Source organism: Rattus rattus, chromosome 3 (assembly GCF_011064425.1).
Source record: "Rattus rattus isolate New Zealand chromosome 3, Rrattus_CSIRO_v1, whole genome shotgun sequence".
NCBI classification, from domain to species: domain Eukaryota; kingdom Metazoa; phylum Chordata; class Mammalia; order Rodentia; family Muridae; genus Rattus; species Rattus rattus.
In genome coordinates, this window is record NC_046156.1 from 197,667,013 (window position 1) to 197,685,767 (window position 18,755).

Here is an 18,755-nt window from a genome sequence, read left to right on the forward strand (position 1 = left end):
TTGTTTTGCTGATGCTGCATCTGACAGGGTGTCTTACTTAGGGCTTTACTGCTGTGAACAGACACCATGACCAAAGCAAGTCTTATTAAAAACAACATTTAGTTGGGGCTGGCTTACAGGTTCAGAGGTTCAGTCCATAATCATCAAGGCAGGAGCATGGAAGCATCCAGGCAGGAGGAGCTGAGAGTTCTGCATCTTCATCTGAAGGCTGCTAGCAGAAGACTGATTTCTAGTCAGCTAGGGTGAGGGTCTTATGCCCATGCCCACAGTGACACACCTACTCCAACAGGGCCACACCTCCTGATAGTGCCACTTCCTGCGCTAAGCACATAGAAACCAACATACAGGGTAAACAACTTTCCTTTCCCAAGTGTCTACTCTCTCGCTGCTGTGCCATTTTCTAACCTTCATGTTCTTATTTTTGTCAACTTTGTCATTTGAGAAATAATAGAGGTTCTAATTAAAGAATAGAAAGGTTGTATGGTTAAAAACAAAATTTATTGGGTTGGGGATTTAGCTCAGTGGTAGAGCGCTTGCCTAGGAAGCGCAAGGCCCTGGGTTCGGCCCCCAGCTCCAAAAAAAAAAAAAGAACCAAAAAAAAATGTATTTACTATCTTAAATTTCAAAATATGTCACTGAAAAATGCCAACGATTCTGCAGAGTCTCACGTCATGAAATGTAAAGAGAAGACATCACTGGGTAGCCAGTATCGTATGCACTGATGAAAAGCAAAATTAAATAAGTTTTGGGAATATGCCTTAAGATGAGTAAGAGCTACTGTTTAAAACACATTTTTAACTTAAGGTTAGATAGAGACAAAGACCACTTATAAGCCTCTCTACCCAGAATCACTGAATAGCATTCTCATTTCAACATAATGAAAGAATAGATTCTTGGACTACCTCATCCCAATTTTTTAAAAAGGTTTATTTTATGTATGTGAGTACACTGTCTTCATTCACACCAGAAGAGGACATCAGATCCCATTACAGATGGTTGTGAGCCACCATGTGGTTGCTGGGAATTGAACTCAGGACCTCTGGAAGAGCAGTCAGTGCTCTTAACCACTGAGCCATCTCTCCAGACCCATCTCAACTTTATAACATCTGATAACCAAGGATTTTTTTCTTTAAAAAGGATTCCAGGGAATAAATTCTTTTACATAATACCAATTAATATTCAGTCCTTCCTCCTTCCAATTAACTTCACTTATTCCCAAAGTATTATTTAGATGAATTAATATTAATTACTTGGTAGGTCCTATAATTACCATTAATTGGTAATCTTTCAGATTAATTTTATTTATTTTATGCGTGAGTGTTTTGCTGACATGTACACCATGGGTGTGCCTGGTCCCTGAGGAGGTCAGCAGAGGGCATTGGACTCCTGAAACTGGACTTAAGAACAGTTATGATATACTTCCTGGTTTCAAGAATAAAACCCAATTATTCTGTAAAACAAGAGTTGTTGCCCTGAACCATTTTCCCAGCCCCTCATAGATTTTAATGCTATTTTATTTTTTAAGTCTCCAGCAACGTAAAATTAAGTTACCACAGTCCTCTGACTTATACAAGCCCCTACTCTACAACGAAATCTTTTAAGTATAAAAATAAGACCTGTTTACATTTTCCTTGCAGTAAATTTCCTTGCAGACCCACCAAACTGCTCTGGAGGAAGGTTTATATTAAATTGCTTTTCTTAGGAATATATATTCCTTCTTAGAAAATTCCTTTCCAAGAACACTACTCTATCCAACTTCTATTAAATCAACATTTAAAATGTTTAGTTTATTCTATAGAGACAGAGTTTCTCTGTGTAGCCCTGGCTGTCCTGGAACTCCCTCTGTAGACCGGGCTGGCCAGGAACTTAGCATTCTGCCTGCCTCTGCCTCTGGAGTGATGGGGCTAAAAGTATGGGCCACCATGCCCGGCCATATTTTAGTTATTTTAAATATTTTCCCTTTCAATGTTCAACTTTCTGATGATAAAACCATATTCTAACCTCAAACTTTGAGTTAAACTAATTGTAACACTAAAATGTACTACAAGTGAAGACTTTAACCTTCTTAATAAATAAGTTGTAAATATTTGGCATTTTCGAGAATTAGGGGGGGGTTGGGGATTTAGCTCAGTGGTAGAGCGCTTGCCTAGGAAGCACAAGGCCCTGGGTTCGGTCCCCAGCTCCGAGAAAAAAAAAAGAGAGAATTAGGTGCTATAATTTTACCTGTAAAGCGATGAAGTGCAATAACTCCTACACGAGATGTGCATTAACACTAAGGCAGTTGAAAGTGCTGATGTGAAGATAATTCTCACTGGCCGCTCACCCTTGGAAATAAGGACCTCCTTGCTCTGCACATTTTAAAATACTCATACCGGGTAAATGTGTGTAAATATAATCGGTCAGGGAAGAACAATTCACATCTATTCATTACCATCATTACAACTGGCTTTAAAAGTGCCTACCTCCCCCATTTAAAACATTTTCAGCTTGAAATTACAGTACTTCTTCTCTCTTGGTGGCTGTACAAGGAGAGAGGAGCTTAGTATTTCCAAGTTCAAGGAACCAGCTTTATATTAGAAACATACCTAGAGAAGTAAAGCTAGTTTTCTAAATCATGTCGTTTGGTTTATAGATAGTAGTTTCGCGCTACATCAGCACATTTCACCCCGCGCGTTACAAGCGGGCAGCCGTCCGCCCACACCCGTCGGCCTTGTGCCAGGGAAGCAGTAACAGTTCGAGCGGCCTGTAGGGTGTCGCAAGACTCTGGGCTCGGCGGTCCCCGGGGGAAACAAGAGTGTGGTCCGGTCACGTCACCTGCCGGAAGGGCCTTGAATCTGGGCGTTCCCACTCAAGGGCGGGGCAGCGCCGGCTGCGATTGAACCCCAGGCTGGGTTGTGGGGGCTGCAGCGGGCGCGAGAGCGTGTGAGGAGGGCGCGGGGCCGAAGCCGAAGCCTCGACCCCGGGACCCCGCTTGGGGAAACCGCTGCTGGGCGCCACCCGACGCAGGCCCGCAGGCCCAGTCCGCAGTTTTCCCAGCCCCGTCTTCGTTGCCAAGGCGACCGCCGCCGAAGATTCCCGCGCCGGGCTCCGCCCCCCGGCCAATCGGACCGGCGCTCGCCCGAGCCCGGATTCTCTTTGTTCCGCAGCCATTTCAGGCCCCGGACGGGAGGCAGCGCCGCTTCGGCAGAAAGGCCCGAGCGCCGGAGGCCTCTGGGATGGTGTGGGACCGGGTAGGTTGGCGTGTGGGTGCGTGGTCGGGGCAGAGAGGCGGAAGCGGCCGAGCGAGCTCCGACCGGCCGCCGTGCGGAGGGCACCACGCTCGGCTGTCCGCCCTCTCGGACCCGGCCTGGCCGTTTGGAGCCCGCCGGCGACGGCGCGGTTCTAAGCCCAACAGCTGCCGTCCCGGGCACCCTGCGGGACCGGGACGGGACAAGCGATGTCCCGGGGGCGGGAGGTCGGTCCTGGGGCGGCGGGGAGGCCGGCGGCTGGCGGGGCGAGCTGCTGCGTTGCCTGTCAGGCCGCACGGTGCGAGGGCCCGAGGTCGCCCGTCTTTGTCCCGGAGCCTCGCACACTCTGGTTTCTGCAGCCAGCTGCTCCGTCTCTCCTGAGGGCCCTCTGGCCTCGCGACCTGTGTACATAATTTGAATGTTTGTAACTATGGGTTTCGTTTAGGTCTGTGGGTTTTGCACGTCTGCCTCTGTCCTATCCGCCCACGCCACCGGGAACGGCTGCCGAGAAACAGACCCGCCACCACAATCAAACTGGTTTTAGAAAGCCTTTCTTCCTCTTAGAAGTGATCTCGCGGTGTTTAATTTTTTTTAAGTCACGTGGGTTTTGCAGGGATTGTTGACAGTTTCACTTTGTTGTGCCAGTCGCAAATCAGCTGCTGTGACTGTAGAAACGAAGTTGGAGGCTGTCCACTAATTGGGGAGATTGTATTAAGAAGCTTAGTATGTCCTGCTCTAAAACAGTGATGGCTTCAATGAGTACGTAAGCAGTGCCTCCCCCCTCACCCCCAAAGACGACTCTTAAATGCAAACTATTGAGTGAAATCAGTATTTGAAACTGACCTGTCTGCAGTGTGCCGGTTCAGATGTAACTGCTGGGTTTTGAGTCTCCCTATAGAAACTTTCACTTAAGTGTGGTGAGAAAGTGCGCTTAATGAAGTAAGTAGTGTACGGTTTGTATTTTGGGAGAAATCATGCTTTTTACTGCTCCTCAACCCTGCATCCTGGTTGTTCTAGAGAATGACTGCTCTATGTGGAAACTTATAGCAGCAAAGGAAAAATACTAGTTTAGAGGCGGCAGATTTCTTTTAAAATCCTCGACACTTGCAATGTGTGGGTGAATAGTGGTTTGGCAATACGGCTTTTATTTGAGTCCGTGTACGCCTGTTGCAATATGGGTGTTCCGTTTTCCCTTTCTGAAGAGAGACTCCGTTAGCCTTCCCGTGCTTTTCCATCATGCCCTGGCCAGGAAGTACTGAATTCCTCCCACTGAAAGACCTATAGAAAATATTTTTGTATTTCTCCCTCTATTTCTAAAAGCCTTTTTGCTGTTACATAGTGTGAACAGAATAGAATTTTGTCTAAAAACAAATATCCTAGCTGTGACTATTTCCTGTATCAATATTTGTTACATTGTTTTCATGACTAATTTTCTCTACTTAGATTTTGTTAAAGTGAAGTAAATTTAACTGATGTAAACAGGAGGGAAGAAGGCAGCAGCAGTGGGGACTGGCTGCCTTTCTTTGCCAGGTATAATCCCTGCCCCAGGGAGGCAGAGGCAGGCAGGTCTCTGAGTTCAAGGCCAGCCTGGTCTACAGATTGAGCTCCAGGACAGCCAGGGCTACAACTGAGAAACCCTGTCTCCAAAACCAAACAAAACAGGAAAGAAAGAAAGGAATGTGGTATATGATGCCAAAGATTTGGCCCTCCTCTCACTCCCCCACCTTTCCCCCAACTGCCAAAGAGATTGAGAGAGCTGAGCTAGAGTGTAACTGGTGATGTTTTCAAAACCATGTGGGATGGTGCCCCTTCAAAAAGGAAGGGTTGGGGTGAAATCTCTCACAAGGTCCTGCTTGGCTAGTGTTAGTAAGGCTGTAGCAGGTTAGAGGGGTGAGTTCACTGTTGGACAGAAGTCTGTGAGAGTGTGTGGATCGAGGTTAGGCAGGTAGAGGTTAGTGAAGGGAGGTACTCAGTGCTCGAGTGGTTCTGACACTTCTAGGTAGTGTTCTTAGAAGTACTGTCAGTTGGTGTCATGAGTAAAAATATTAGCTTTCAAGCATCTTCATGCTCAAACTATCAAAACAGGAAATGAGGATGGAAATTTGTCTTAAACTTTTTTTTGAGACAAGGGCTCACTGTATAGTTTGGTTGGCTTGGAACTCACTTTGTAGACCAGGCTGGACTCAAATCCATGAAGAACCAATACTCCCCCTTCAACCCCCCCCAGTGCTTGCACCACATGTGTCTGTCTTCAGATTTTTCTGAGATAAAATGTGTACAAGAATGATGGCCACATCTTGTTTCCAAAAGGCAGTCAGTGACAGTGGAACTGTTTGAACTCAGTTTGCAAAGGAGACTGGTGGCTCTTGGTGTGACGAGCTTGAGTCATAGGTGCTGTTCTAATGACTTTATGATACAAGGTAGAGAGAGAGAAGGTGTCCTATGTGTGGATGGGCAGTCTCAGCTAGGCCCTTTGTAATTGTCAGTGTAATGTGAAACAAATTACAGTGTCTCAATTAGTAGTATTCTGAGAACTAAATGGGTTCACATGATAAGCTCTCAGAACTGGGCCTACATGGAGTGAATGCTCCACAAATCACTAATGTTCTCGTCATTGTCATTTTCATTGTTGATCATTTTAAAACTATAAGAAGTAAACTTAAAATTGCCAATTTCAAGATGGTACAGTAATTTCTGCAAGCCCTTCGGTGTGTTTCCTTCAAATATGTATATTTACACAGTTGAGATTTTATTGCATAAGTAATTTTCTGCTTTTTTAAAAAGATACATGGTACAGCTTTTTCTTAAGCTAGCTAGTTATAGTGTTTGTTTTTATGACTTATGTGATGTTTGTGAATTTCTCCTCATTAAAGAGTTTTTAGTTGTTTTTACAGTTACATAAGAAACACAACTGAAATCTTTGTGCATAGGACAATAGCTGCATTTTAGATGTTTCATTCAGATGCTAGGCATCATCCACGTTTCTGAATTCATATTGTCAGGCTGCTTTTGCTTACAGCACGCTTATTTCTTGTGGTGGTTTGTGTTTTGAGACAGGGTCCCTCTACATAGCCCTGGCTGTGTGGGAACATCATTTTTTTTTTCTTTTTCTTTTTTTTTCGGAGCTGGGGACTGAACCCATGGCCTTGCGTTTGCTAGGCAAGCGCTCTACCGCTGAGCTAAATCCCCAACATGTGTGGGAGCATCATAAGTAGACCAGGCTGGCTTCAGTCTCACAGAGGTCTGCTTGCCTCTGCCTCCTGGGTGCTGGGATTGATGGTGTGGGCCACCATGCTCTGCTCTTGGTCGTGGTTTGTTCTTCCTTGCTGTTACTGTCAGTGTGAGCAGTGGTGAAGATTGAACTCATAACTCCATGTCCGCTATACATGTTGAGAAAGGACTAAGTTATGAACGCTGGCCTGGAACTCACTCTAGTCCAGGCAACCCTTAAACTCTTAATGCTCTTGCTTTAGCATATGCTTACAAGCCTTTACCGTTAGGCTGCCTCTCTGTTGCTCAGGTTCTGTCCTTCTGCTGCCAGCATCCCCGTGCTGAGATGTTCACTACTACCCTAGGCTTGCTTAAGCAGCATAATATCAGTGCCCTCCTGATGGGAGACAAGGGAAGAAGGACTGAATTAGTACTCCATTGTAGTGTGCCAGGAGTTACCTGTGGTCATCTAGCTGGTATATATCATTTCTTATACGGAATTCTCATCATCAGTCCTGTGCTATAAATGGAAATTATTTTCCTTTAATTGGTGGGAAAAGGTGGAGATGCAGTTTGCACAAGGGCTGGGTGTGCAAGCCTGACTCTGAATCTAGGTCTGTCCAAATAAAAGACATTAGTGTACATTTCTATGTAAGAAAAAACTTCAAAATGTTCTATTTCTAACTACCTGTAGCCTATAGACCACACTGTTCAAATATAACTTTTCACATTTTAGAAAAAAAAAAAATATTCTTTACCTGGAGGAAATATAATTGTGTGTGTGTGTGGATAGATAGATATAGATAGATAGATAGATAGATAGATAGATAGATAGATAGATAGATAGAAGGAGAGAGGGAGAGAGGGAAGGAGGGAGAGAGAGATCTGGATTCTAAAATAAATGCAGCAAGAATATGTGGACTCAGCATTCTTATTAATGTTCTACAACAAATGGGAAAAGGAAAAACCAAAGAAATCACAAATTTGATTAAATTTAGTGACTAAGAGAAGTTTAAAGGCCCATTAAGTAATTGAATTGAAAAACACACTTGATGAAGCCCATTACTGGTGAAATAAATGAAAGTCTTAATGGGAAACAAACCAAGAAGACTGGAGCTGTTTAACATAAAGGAATAGATGATTTCATGCCGAAAACAGAAGGCAAGCAAACCCCACACATGTAGGTGGGCTGCATTTTACAGCTGACTGAAACAGCGATGAAATAGTGACATTGCACCCCTAGTCATGCCCGCCGGAAGTGCTTATCTCAGAAAGGACACAGCGCCTTCCTATCACTTTTGTCTTTACTAACAAAAAAAAAATTCTAGGAGAGAAATAATTGAATGTCCCAAACTATTGTTGTATTTCTGCAAACAAACGCTTAACTAGATGGTGACAATCACATCATTAAAAATGAACAGAGTTACAGAGCCACTTCCGTTTGTGTTCCATTAGGAATTAACATTTTTAAAAACTATGTGAGCTAAGGAGGTGGCTCCATAGGTCAGGTGCTTGCCATGAACGTGAGCAAGCTTCGATCCCAGAACACGGGTCACCCGCTTCTACAGAGGTGGGAGGCAGAGACACAAGACTCTGCAGAAGCTCGCAGGCCAGTCAGCCTGGTATACTCGGCAGTGAGGCACTGACACACAGGGGTGTCCTCTGGATACTCACACGGACACATGCACACACCAGTATTTAATAAACTAAGGCGGTTTGCAGAAGTCAGTAAGTTAAAGCAGGAAGGTCTTGGAGGCTGCTCGGTTCTAAGACTGGCTGTTGCATGTGGCTGTGGAGAGATGTGAGCAGCGGATGCCATAAGCACAGTGAGAGGGTGACAGACAGGTTTGATGCCGGGCCCAGGGAGGACTGGGTAGAGTCCATGAGTAGAGTAGAGCATGGGTAGAGCGTTAGGAGATAGAAGCCCCCTCCCCCCTGAGGATGGGCGAGTAAGCACCAACTGTTTCTTAGTCCACTGAGCAGCTCAGGGTCCTACCTGTATGGCATAGGGTCAGTTCCGTGCTTTTTGCTATACACGGTAGATTGTAGATATTTCCTACTCTGGCTCATACTGGCCTTGTCATTGTAGTGCAGAGCAGTTTCAAGCAGTGAGGACACTAACTGGTGTGGTCAGATTTGCCTCAAGTATTTTAATTCACATTACACTAGAATGAAATTTCAAAATGAAACATGTTCATTGTATAAATCATCAAGAACAGAATGGATTTTTTAAAATTCTGAAATACATAAAAAGGAAAACAATTCAATTACTTTATTACTGTTCTTTTGCAACAGACTGTATAGCCCTGGCTGGCCTAGAACTTACTACATAGACCAGGCTAGCCTGGAACTCACAGAGATCTTCCTGCTTCTGCCTCTCAAGAGTGCTGGGATTAAAGGTGTATGCTACCACACCCAACCTAGGTGTTTTAAAGTGAAACCATTTTTACCATAGTAGCTTCTATTTTTTCCCAGGATGGGTAGTCAGGTGTCAGGATGTCTTTGTCAGTAACAGCAGAGGCTCCTGGATCTGTTCAGTCATATCACCACCCACCTCCCCATCCTAACCCTTCTTACCTTACTATGTCCTCCGGGATTTACTGTCCACCTACCAAACAGAACTTTCAGCATAGTTTTGTTCTTCTTTAAGGGTTATTTATTTTTATGTGTGAGTGTTTTGCTTACATGTATGCATGTGCATTGTACATGCATGGAGTCTGAGGAAATCAGAAGACATCCAGTCCACTGGATCTGGAGTTAGGGACTGTCGTGAGTGACTCTGAGTGCTAAAGCTGAGTCCTCAGCAAGATGGGCAACTGTTCTTGACCACTGAGCCATTTCCCCAGCCCCTTTCAACATGTTCTTTCTTTTAAAAATACTTCTTAGATTTATTTTCTATACATGAGAGGTTGGCTTGTATGCGTATGTGTGCACCATGTGCAAGCCTGGTGCCAGGGAAGGTCAGAAAGGGCTTCCCATCCCCTGGGACTAGAATAGCAGAAGGTTGTGAGGAGTCCTGTGCATGCGGGAAACCAGACCTGGGTCTTCAGCAAGAACAAGTACTCGGAAACGCTCTGGCAATTCTGCAGCCCTTCAACACACTGAGAAGCATCCCTCTTTCTCCATCGGCATCTGTCCATCTACTCTGTCATTATCTAAGCATTACCTAGGATCTCAGACTGGTCTCAAACTCAGTCCTACTTCTGCCTCCATGTGCCACTGCACTCCTTTCTTGTCTTGCTGGGAACCTGGCACAGTTTGCCTGAGTTAGTTGGTTGATTTTGCATATTTTTCGTATTTCCTAGAAGTGGGAACAACATCTTGAAGTCTCTTTCCTGCTATTAGGCTATTCTCTCCCCAGTCCTCAGCCTTGGGTTCTGTCCTAAAGACCTGCATACGTGTTTATTCCTAGTACCACCTGCTCTCTGTATATTGTGAGGTGTTTGACCCAGTGCTGACGACTCCTTTGCTCACCCCTGCCAGCTTCTGCCATAGTGGAGCATCCCACACCCATCACTGCCCCCCCTGCCGCTCGCTGACTTGTTTTCACTGTTTTACATGGCGTTCACTCAGCTTAAATTCCATGTTTGTCATAGAATTTTAGATCTCCTTCCTTGTTCTTTGCTTATTTTTGTTGTTTAGCAGAGCCAGGTTTGTTAAACCCAGTTCTCTGCTTTGCTTTGTACCTTCTTTTGTATGTGGACAGACTATACAACTGTACAGCCTCACTTGACCATAAACCGCATGGCCCACATGATGCCTGGTGTTCCTTCCTATATTTCCTGTCTGCTATTAAGTGACTGTTTCATGGCTTCTCTTTTTACAAACTCATGTCTCTTCTCCCATCCTCACTTGAAGCCCATGATAGGTCATGGGCTTTCTACTCTTGTAAGAAAACTGAAGTCATGTGAAGAGAATCTCCACACTCCTGCCATCCCCAGGGACTCCCAAGCATCTGCGTTAGTGTGTGCGGTCTTCCTGCCTGTGACCTTATGGTTCTTTTGTCTGATTTTGTTCTAGCTCCCTCTTGTTTCATCTGCGTAACAATATTGCTTTATTCTTTGTCAAGTCCCACCCTGGGACTAATGGCTGTGGTGTCTATTTAGCATATCAAAGCAGACCTGGCCACCAGCTTCCCACCCCCAGTCCCTCCCTACCTGTTCAGCCATCTTAGTTACCCACCCCTTTTGTCCCTTTGACCTCTTAGCTCCTGCACATGGTTCTTCTGGAATGACTCAAAGTTATGACCATTCTGATCTCCCAGATGTGTGCTGTCCTTTTAACTACAATACATTTTCTCATCCATACATAGGAGCAGTCCTGTCCTTCCCTTAGACTTTTTTTCACTCATGAATAAGAATTATACATTTCCTGTTTGTTTGTCTGTCTGTCTGTTTTGGGAGACACAGTTTCACTGTGTAGTCCCCTGGCTAGCCTGGAACTCATTACATAGAACAGGCTGATCCGAACTCACAGAGATCTGTCTGCCTCTGCCTCCCAAGTGCAGGGATTAAGAGTGTGTACCACTGTATGTCTGGCTTATTTCATTTTCATTATGGAATTATTTCTCTAAGCAGCTATTACAGTCATCTCAGTGTTTGTGAAGCATTGTTTCCAGGACACCCTTCCTCCCCAACCAGGGTACCAAAATTTACAGATGTACAAATCCCTTTTATAATGTGGCGAAGTATTTGTATAGAACCCATTTTTAGATGATTTATAATACTGAATGTAAATTCTGTGTTATTGGCTGTTATCCTTACTGTATTGTTTAGGAAATAAGAGTCTGAGTCATGTTTACTAGACATGGTTTTATTTGCCCTCATAGCTTCAGTCTGCCCTCGCTACTGTTCAGAGGGGACAACTGTATTTCTCTCACCCTAAGAACTGACACTCCCCCCCCCCAAAATAAATTGACCCACTTCAGCGCTTACTTCTCCTATTTTGTTTCCTTTGTAGTAGTGCCGTTCAGCAAAATTGTCAGCCCTTGCGATTGCCAACTTTGTTCCTCCATATTCTCCTAATCTTTCTGCAACCAGGTCTTTGCCTCCACCAGTTCAACCAATGGCTTCTCAGGTATCAACTTGAACTGGCAGCATCCGTCCCAGCCGTTTCCTCCCCTTCGTCTTGACAAGCTTGCTTCTTTGCTTCCAGGTTACAACACTCCTCATTATTCACTCCCCCAGGGCAGCTCCTTGTAACTGCTCTCTGGTTCTTTCTTAATGCTGCAAAGCTCTTGGCCTCTGTCCTGCCGGCAACACTTCTCCATCCATATTTCCTCTTTTTAGTCTTACGGTTTGACATGTCTTCTAAATGTCAGCAGTGCTCGATGGAATGTGTATTGTTGGCCTCTCTGCCCCAGTCTTATTTATTGTGTCTACCTTAGTGTCTAATGGTAGCTGTTAAACCCAGATGTTCAAGCCTAGTCCTAAACTTTGTGCCTGATGCTGCTCTCCACAACCTTCCTTTCTTACAATAGGAAAAGCATCTTCTGAAACTGGGGCCTTTTTCTGGACTTCACTTCCTCTCTTAGGTCAGCCTATTTTCTGTATCTTTCAAATACATTGAAGAGCTGGTCCCAGCCACTGCCCTTGCAGCCTGCTCATTGACAGCAGTGTGTTACTATGTGCTCTGCCCATTCTACCTGGCCTCTCCAATCAGTGTTTTTTTAGTTCATTAGTCAGAGCGAGGCTGCTGCACATCATTACAGCCCTTGCTACTTTTCCATCCCATCCACAGCAGTTTCTACTGTGCTCTGAAAACCATGTATCCTCCCAAAACTCATGCAGGGACCCTGACTCCCATGGTGATAGGATACAATCCCATGAAATGGGGATTGTAGTGATTAAGTTAGACAAGTCAGGTCCTCGTGAATAGTTGTAGTGCTCTTCCTAAAAGATGTCTTTGGAGCTGGAAAGATGGCTCAGCAGTTAAGATCACTGGCTGCTCTTCCAGAGGACCTGGGTTCAATTCCCAGCACCCACGTGGCAGCTCACAACTTCCTGTAACTCCAGTTCCAGGAGATCTGACACCCTTATACAGATATATATGCAGACAAAACACCAGTACACAATAAATAAATAAGTAAATAAGTAAATAAATAAATAAATTAGAAAAAAAGATGAGGATTGGAGAGATGGCTTGGTGGTTAAGAGCTCCGACTGCTCTTCCAGAGGTCCTGAGTTCAATTCCCAGCACCCACATGGTGGCTCATAACCACCTGTAGTGGGATCTGATGCCCTCTTCTGGTGTGTAGCTATAGTGTACTCATACATAAAATAAATAAATCTAAGGGGAAAAAAGGATGTCCTTTGGAGGATACAGCAAAAAGGAAGCTCTCTGTGAGCCAGAAAGTGGGCCCTGACCAGATTCTCTCAGTAGTTTAATCATGGGTTTCCTGACTAGCAGATGGTGAGAGACTGCCACTGTGTTTAATTAACTAACTCGTAATTTGGTTATAGCAGCCTGTACATACGCAAATATTCCTAACCAGTGCTCCTCACAGAGCTAGGCCCTACACTGAACTCTGAAGTTCTGCCTGGTCTGTTCAACCCATTCTTCCTTTCCTGGCCTCCCTTCCTGAAGACGCTTTGTCTCTTTCCCGCCATGTTGCTGTTTCTACCAACTGCAGGGGCTGCAGTCTTCACCTGCTTGGCTCAGTGTCTTTACCTCTAAGTCCTTGTTCAGATCTTACTTTCTACAGGGTTGTAAAGAGCATGTAACGCATCTGTGGCCTGTAGAGCCTAATGTTTGTTTTGTTTGGTATTGGTGGGAGTGTTCATTTTTATTGGTGGGTGTGTGCGCGCGTGTGTGCTCCAGAGAGTTAACCCAGGGCCTTACACATGCTGGGGAAGCATTCTGTTACATAGTCCCAGCCCTTCCTAATCTATCCTCTGTCCTGTTTAAAACATAACAGCTATAGAAACCCTACAGTGTATACCCAGTAAAATGGCTTTCATAGGTTTAAGATGGTTAGTAGGTAAGTACTCATCAGTGATCTATACTGTAGGTCACTCAGTCTATGGACTATACTGTCATTCTCTAGACAGTGACTAGGGAAGCTAAGGCACATTTTGAATGCTTTGTTACAGAGCAGAAATAAAATGCTTTATTGTTTCTACATATTTAGATGCACAAAAGAGAACTTTACACAGATAATACAAAAGCACATCCCAGAGTGCTTCTGGGAAGGGAACCAAGATTGCGAGATGGTTCTAGGGAGCTGGAATTCATATTGTTTTCCTGGCAATGCAAAGAGTCTTATTAATTTTTATTGGAGGTTTTTTAATGAAATAAAAGGAAAATAATGAAATAGATACTTTTAAAAACAGCAAAGTAGTGAGAGAAATAGATGAGTAGGGTGGAGAGGAAGAGGAGGACATTGCCTTTCTGAAGTGTCACGGTCTAGGGAAGGGGGAGCCAGTGGCGGTAGCAGGGACAAGTTGAAGATGGCGAGGAGCAGATGTGACTGAAGCATGGCGACCAAGGTAGGCAGCAATGCAGTCAGAGAAGTGCAGACCTACATTAAATAACATCCCTGAAGGCTACCCCAGGACTGTGAACTCCACCCACGGTTAATTACAGGGTTCACTGAGTTGTCTTTGCTGCTTTATCTCTAGGGAATAAAACGGAGGCCCGGAAATGTTGTACAGGTCACGTTCTTAGAAAGCATGGTGTCTGGACTTAGCTCCTGCAGGGAGCAGGCGGAGGAGACACAGTTGAAGGTATATTTGAACAGCAGTGTGGGCGTTTTAGGAAATCAAGGATGGCCTTTTGATGCTTTGATCTGAGCAGCAGGGTGAAACTCGTGACATTTAGTGATAACAGACTGAGGAGGGTAGGAGGGGATCAAGACTTGTCTTTCAGGGCTAGTTTGGAATGACAGGTCTTGAAGCTAGATTGTAAGTTCCAAGCCATCAGAGCTACAAAGGCAGTCTTCTCTGTTTCTCCTACCTGACTATGACTGTCTCACAGACACAGGGGTAAATCATGGATATGGAGAAAAGAAGAGGTCATAAAGTATTTAGGGGCAGCGAGTCATCTAAGGAGCCTAACAGTGACATTAAGAAAGCTTGAAGACTGCTACAGCTGAGGTGAGGCAGTTGTTCCTCAGTCCTACAGACACTTGGGTATGAGTAAGGTGGCTGGTCTTTTTGTAGTCTTTAGATGTTTATGAAGGAATTTCAAATGCACAGAGAAGTGCTTGTTTCAGTAGTACCCTGTATACTAGTTGCTTGTTTCAGTACTACCCTGTATACTAGTTGCTTGTTTCAGTACTATCCTGTATACTAGTTGTGTTTTTATTTCAGTGCGCAGTGCAGTCAGACCCTTGTGTTATATCCAGTTGTTAACACTTTTTTAGAAGAGAGGTCTTTTTTCTTGTTGTGATTTAAGACAGAACTTTGTTTAGAAATTTCTATAAAATGAATTAATCCTCTTGTGCTAAGGTCAGTTAGTATCTGGATAAAATTCAAACACTGGATCTGAGGCAAGCCTCACGATACACGCCTTCAATCCGAGCACTCAGGAGCCAAAGACAGGCAGATCTCTCTGAGTTCCAGGCCAGCCAGGGCTACATAGAGAGACCCTGTCTCCAGAAAAAAACAGACACAGACCAAAAAAAATCCAAACCAATGAACAGAAACCATTTAATCTGTTGCAGTTGGTTTCAGCTAAAACAGTACATTTTTTTTCTTTTTCTTTTTTTTTTTGTCTTTGAGACAGGTCCTCACTGTGTAGTCCTGCCTGTCCTGTAACTCACTGTGTAGACTAAGCTCCCTCAGATTCACTGTGTAGACTAGTCTGGCCTGGAGCGCATAGACATCTTCCTGTATTTGCTTCCTGAGTCTGGGATGAAAACCATAGCCACCGTGCCCAGCTCAGCAGTAATCCTCCTGCTCAGTGCGACTGCGTGAGGGGTGAGCCCAGGAAAGCGCTGCCCTAACCCCGCGCCTCTACAGGAGCCCATGGTCTTAGGGAGAACCAGGTGACAGACAGGTAGCTCTGAGTAGCATCTGAGGGCATGACTTGCATGATTGACTAGAATAGCAGTTTCTAGAAGGTGGGGGGAGGGGAGGCTTGGAAAGTTGCAGTAGCTTAAAGAAATGAGGCCCCTTTTGTACATTTTAACCATTTATCAGTCACTATTTACAGTTATTAAAGCTTTACTTCTAGAAGCTGAAAGGCAGATGGTCAGCCTTCAGTTGACTTTATGTGAAGAAATAAGCCAAAGGGTTTAAATAGTTAGTGTAGCATGCTCAGCGGTTACTGTCAGTGCAGAGGATTGAGAATGGAGTCTGAAAATGCCACACCCTACCCCGCCCTCCTCCCCGGCCCTGAGACTTAGAGCCTATTGGAGGGAGGCAGTTTTTGTAAAGCTGGCTGCTGGCTCTAGCTCCCTGCAGGCTCTAGCTGTGAGTTTGGATCACCTTGCCAAATACCATCCCTTTGGCCCAAATCTTTTGCTCAAATAAATAAAGGATGTGAAACAGTAGAACTCCTGTAAAGTTCGCGAATTTTCCCCAATCTTGTTTAGCCTAAATAGTACCGAATCACGGGCTAGAATATGGAATAGTATTTCCGTGTCAGAGTTTCAGAACTAGGAGAGCACTCAGGATTCTAACTCACCTCGGAGGGTACTTAGTACTTAGTACTTAGGAGCGTGTGTGGCCCAAGGTGAGCACAGTGCTGCTTGTGCCAGGAGAGCCTTTGAGTTCTAAACCAGCCTGGGGGCAACGTGGTGAGACAAAGATGTATGATTTTGTTAACTCTACATGTTAGAGGTGGTTGCCGCCTGCACTTGTTTTTAAGTGAAAGGTCACTTCACAGCGACTTCCGTAGAGATTTGTTGTCCCTGCCCCCACCCTTCTCCAGGGAAAGGTTTAGGAATTTGTTTTATACGACAAGAATCAGCTTGCTGTGATAGGAGCAGTGAGCCCTCTGAGGCATTGCCTCGCACTTCCTGTGTCTGTCTGTTGGTGTTTGTCCGTGTGGCAGTTTTACTAGTAGACATCAGTGTCTTGGAGACTTTCGGGATTGCTGCAAGGTGCTTACAGTGCACCTTGTGTATTTGAAAGTCAATACACTTGTGGCTTGTAAGTGTATGAAGTCTCCAATGGTTATCTTCTCAGAGGGTGATGCAGACTCTGGAACTGTGCCTGGCTCTAAACCAGGGTGAGCCTCACTTCCAGTCTCTCACCCCTTCTTACCAGACTAGCTTCACTGAGTTGACCCCATCCGCAGCACTTAAGCTGTGAGCACTTTCATTTGCTGTTTTCTGAAGTTTTGTTTTTGTTTTTTTCCTCTTTTTTTTGGAGCTGGGGACCGAACCCAGGGCCTTGTGCTTCTAGGCAAGCGCTCTACCACTGAGCTAAATCCCCAGCCCCTTCTGAAGTTTTTTAAAAAATGATTTAAATGTTCTTAGCAAGTGCAACTCCATTAACTCTGTCAGGTGAGCACGCACGGACAGTTTGTCATTTGAGGAGGAGCCCATTTAGGTTCTTGTAGTGCATCACTACGTAAGCCTCTCTCAGATATTATAGTTATAATTTCTTGAAAACCTGCCCACTTACTATTACCGAAGTCTCAAGACCCAGTGTAGAGTCAGGCTTTCCTTTCTGGGTGGCTCTTGTCTGTTTTGTCTGTCTGAGGAGTTTGTCTTACCTGCTCACAGTCCGTGTCGTAGCTTGGTTTCCGACCTGGCCTTTTCACAGTTACACGTTGGTGTCTTGAGAACTTAGAAATTGCTGACGGGCGCATACAGTGCTGTTTCTTTTGAAAGTTGGTGAAATCTTGGTGTTGGTTCTTATGTTCAGTTTTGGGCAGCGAAACTGCTTCTTTCTGTCTTTACTTGATATTTTATGCTTAAGTCCGAACAGTATTCTCTTTCTGTGATGCCATTGTTAATAGGCTCCACAGAGTTAGAATGGCTATCGTAGTGGACTTTCCAGTTACTTCTGTTCCTTAAGGAAAAATGGAGTTTCTGACATCTGTTCAGGTCAGCTTTTCTGACATAATTCTAATGGAATCACCGGCTCGCTTTTTGGTTTTTTCATTCCTATGAAGTTTGTTTTCTTTTTAATTATTATATTTACTCATTTCAGTGCCATAATTTGGGAGAGAGTAGTTCCAAGTACATGAACCTTATAGTTAACTAAGACTTGACTGCTTTCTTTAAACTTTTTAAAAAGGTATTTTTTTATTTTATGTGTATGAGTGTTTTGCATGCCTGTGCCCAGTGCCTGTAGAGGTTAGAAGAAGGCATCAGATTCCTGAGAACTGCGTTTGGGTTGGTTATGAGCCACAGTGTGGGCGCTAAGAATCAAGGCCAGGTCCTCTGCAGAGGAGCAGTGAGTGAGTGCTCTTGACAGCTGAGCAGTCTCACCAGCCCCCAAGACTTGGCCTGTCAAATGTGATAACCTTCAGGGATTTTTTCTATATTTAGTCTGTATTCATGCTTTTGTGTCTTTTAAATAGTTTTCTTTTTCAAATTATTTTTAATTTTCATTATATTATTTTTTCTATGTCTGAGTATTTTAATTGTGTACCATGTGCATGATTGGTGCTGGAAGAGGCCAGAAGGTGCTAGATGTGTGGATCCCAGGAACTGGAGTCAAACCCTGGGAGTCGAACCCTGGTCCTTAGTGGTTGCCAGCTCTCCAACACTTTAACGCATTTTTAAAAAATGGCCATTTAAATTGGTCTTTTCCTGCATGTGTATCTGTATGAAAGTTGAACCTCCTGGTGTTTTACCTGTATAGCGTATAGCATATGGAACTGGAGTTAATAGTTGTGAGCTGCCAAGGGGCTACTACTGGGAATTGAACCTGGGTCTTTTCTAAGAGTATCCAGTGCTTTTAACTACTGAGCTCTCCCACTGGCTCTACTTAGCACATTTTCAAAGTGTAAGTTCTATGACTTAAGTCACTGCTTCGAATGGCAACATTGTATTATGAACTAGCTGTAATTTTGAGGGTTGGGGAGGTTAGTCTATGCTCTAGCTATATATGACTTCCAATAACTCTACCAGGGGAAGATTGATTTTTTTTTTTCATTACAAGCATTAAACCCACAGTTTTAAAACATTATGAGGAAAAATACCTTATGACACTAACACTTTGATAACCTACTTTTTTGTTTTTGTCCAGTCCTCTGTGTGTGTGTGTGTGTGTGTGTGTGTGTGTGTGTGTGTGTGTGTGTGTGTGTGTGTAAGAGAGAGAGAGAGAGAGAGAGAGAGAGAGAGAGAGAGAGAGTGTGAGTGTGTGTTTGGGTAAGGCTGGAGTTTCTCTTGTGAATTTTCTTTTATGTACTACTGTCTTT

The 18,755-nt window shown here is 44.3% G+C and overlaps 1 protein-coding gene across 3 annotated transcripts in view; it reads left to right on the forward strand.

Annotated features, from left to right (window-relative positions):
• Window positions 1–3,132: 3,132 nt before the first annotated feature.
• Window positions 3,133–18,755, forward strand: part of Tnpo1 (transportin 1) — an 86,584-nt gene continuing 70,961 nt past the window's right edge. For all 3 annotated transcript variants that reach the window (XR_004387406.1, XM_032898983.1, XM_032898985.1), the window contains exon 1: window positions 3,133–3,230. Coding sequence is in view for 2 of the 3 variants with exons in the window: in XM_032898983.1 (XP_032754874.1) it covers window positions 3,216–3,230 (15 nt within the window). In the remaining variant the exon portion in view is untranslated. The remainder of the gene's footprint in view (window positions 3,231–18,755) is intronic.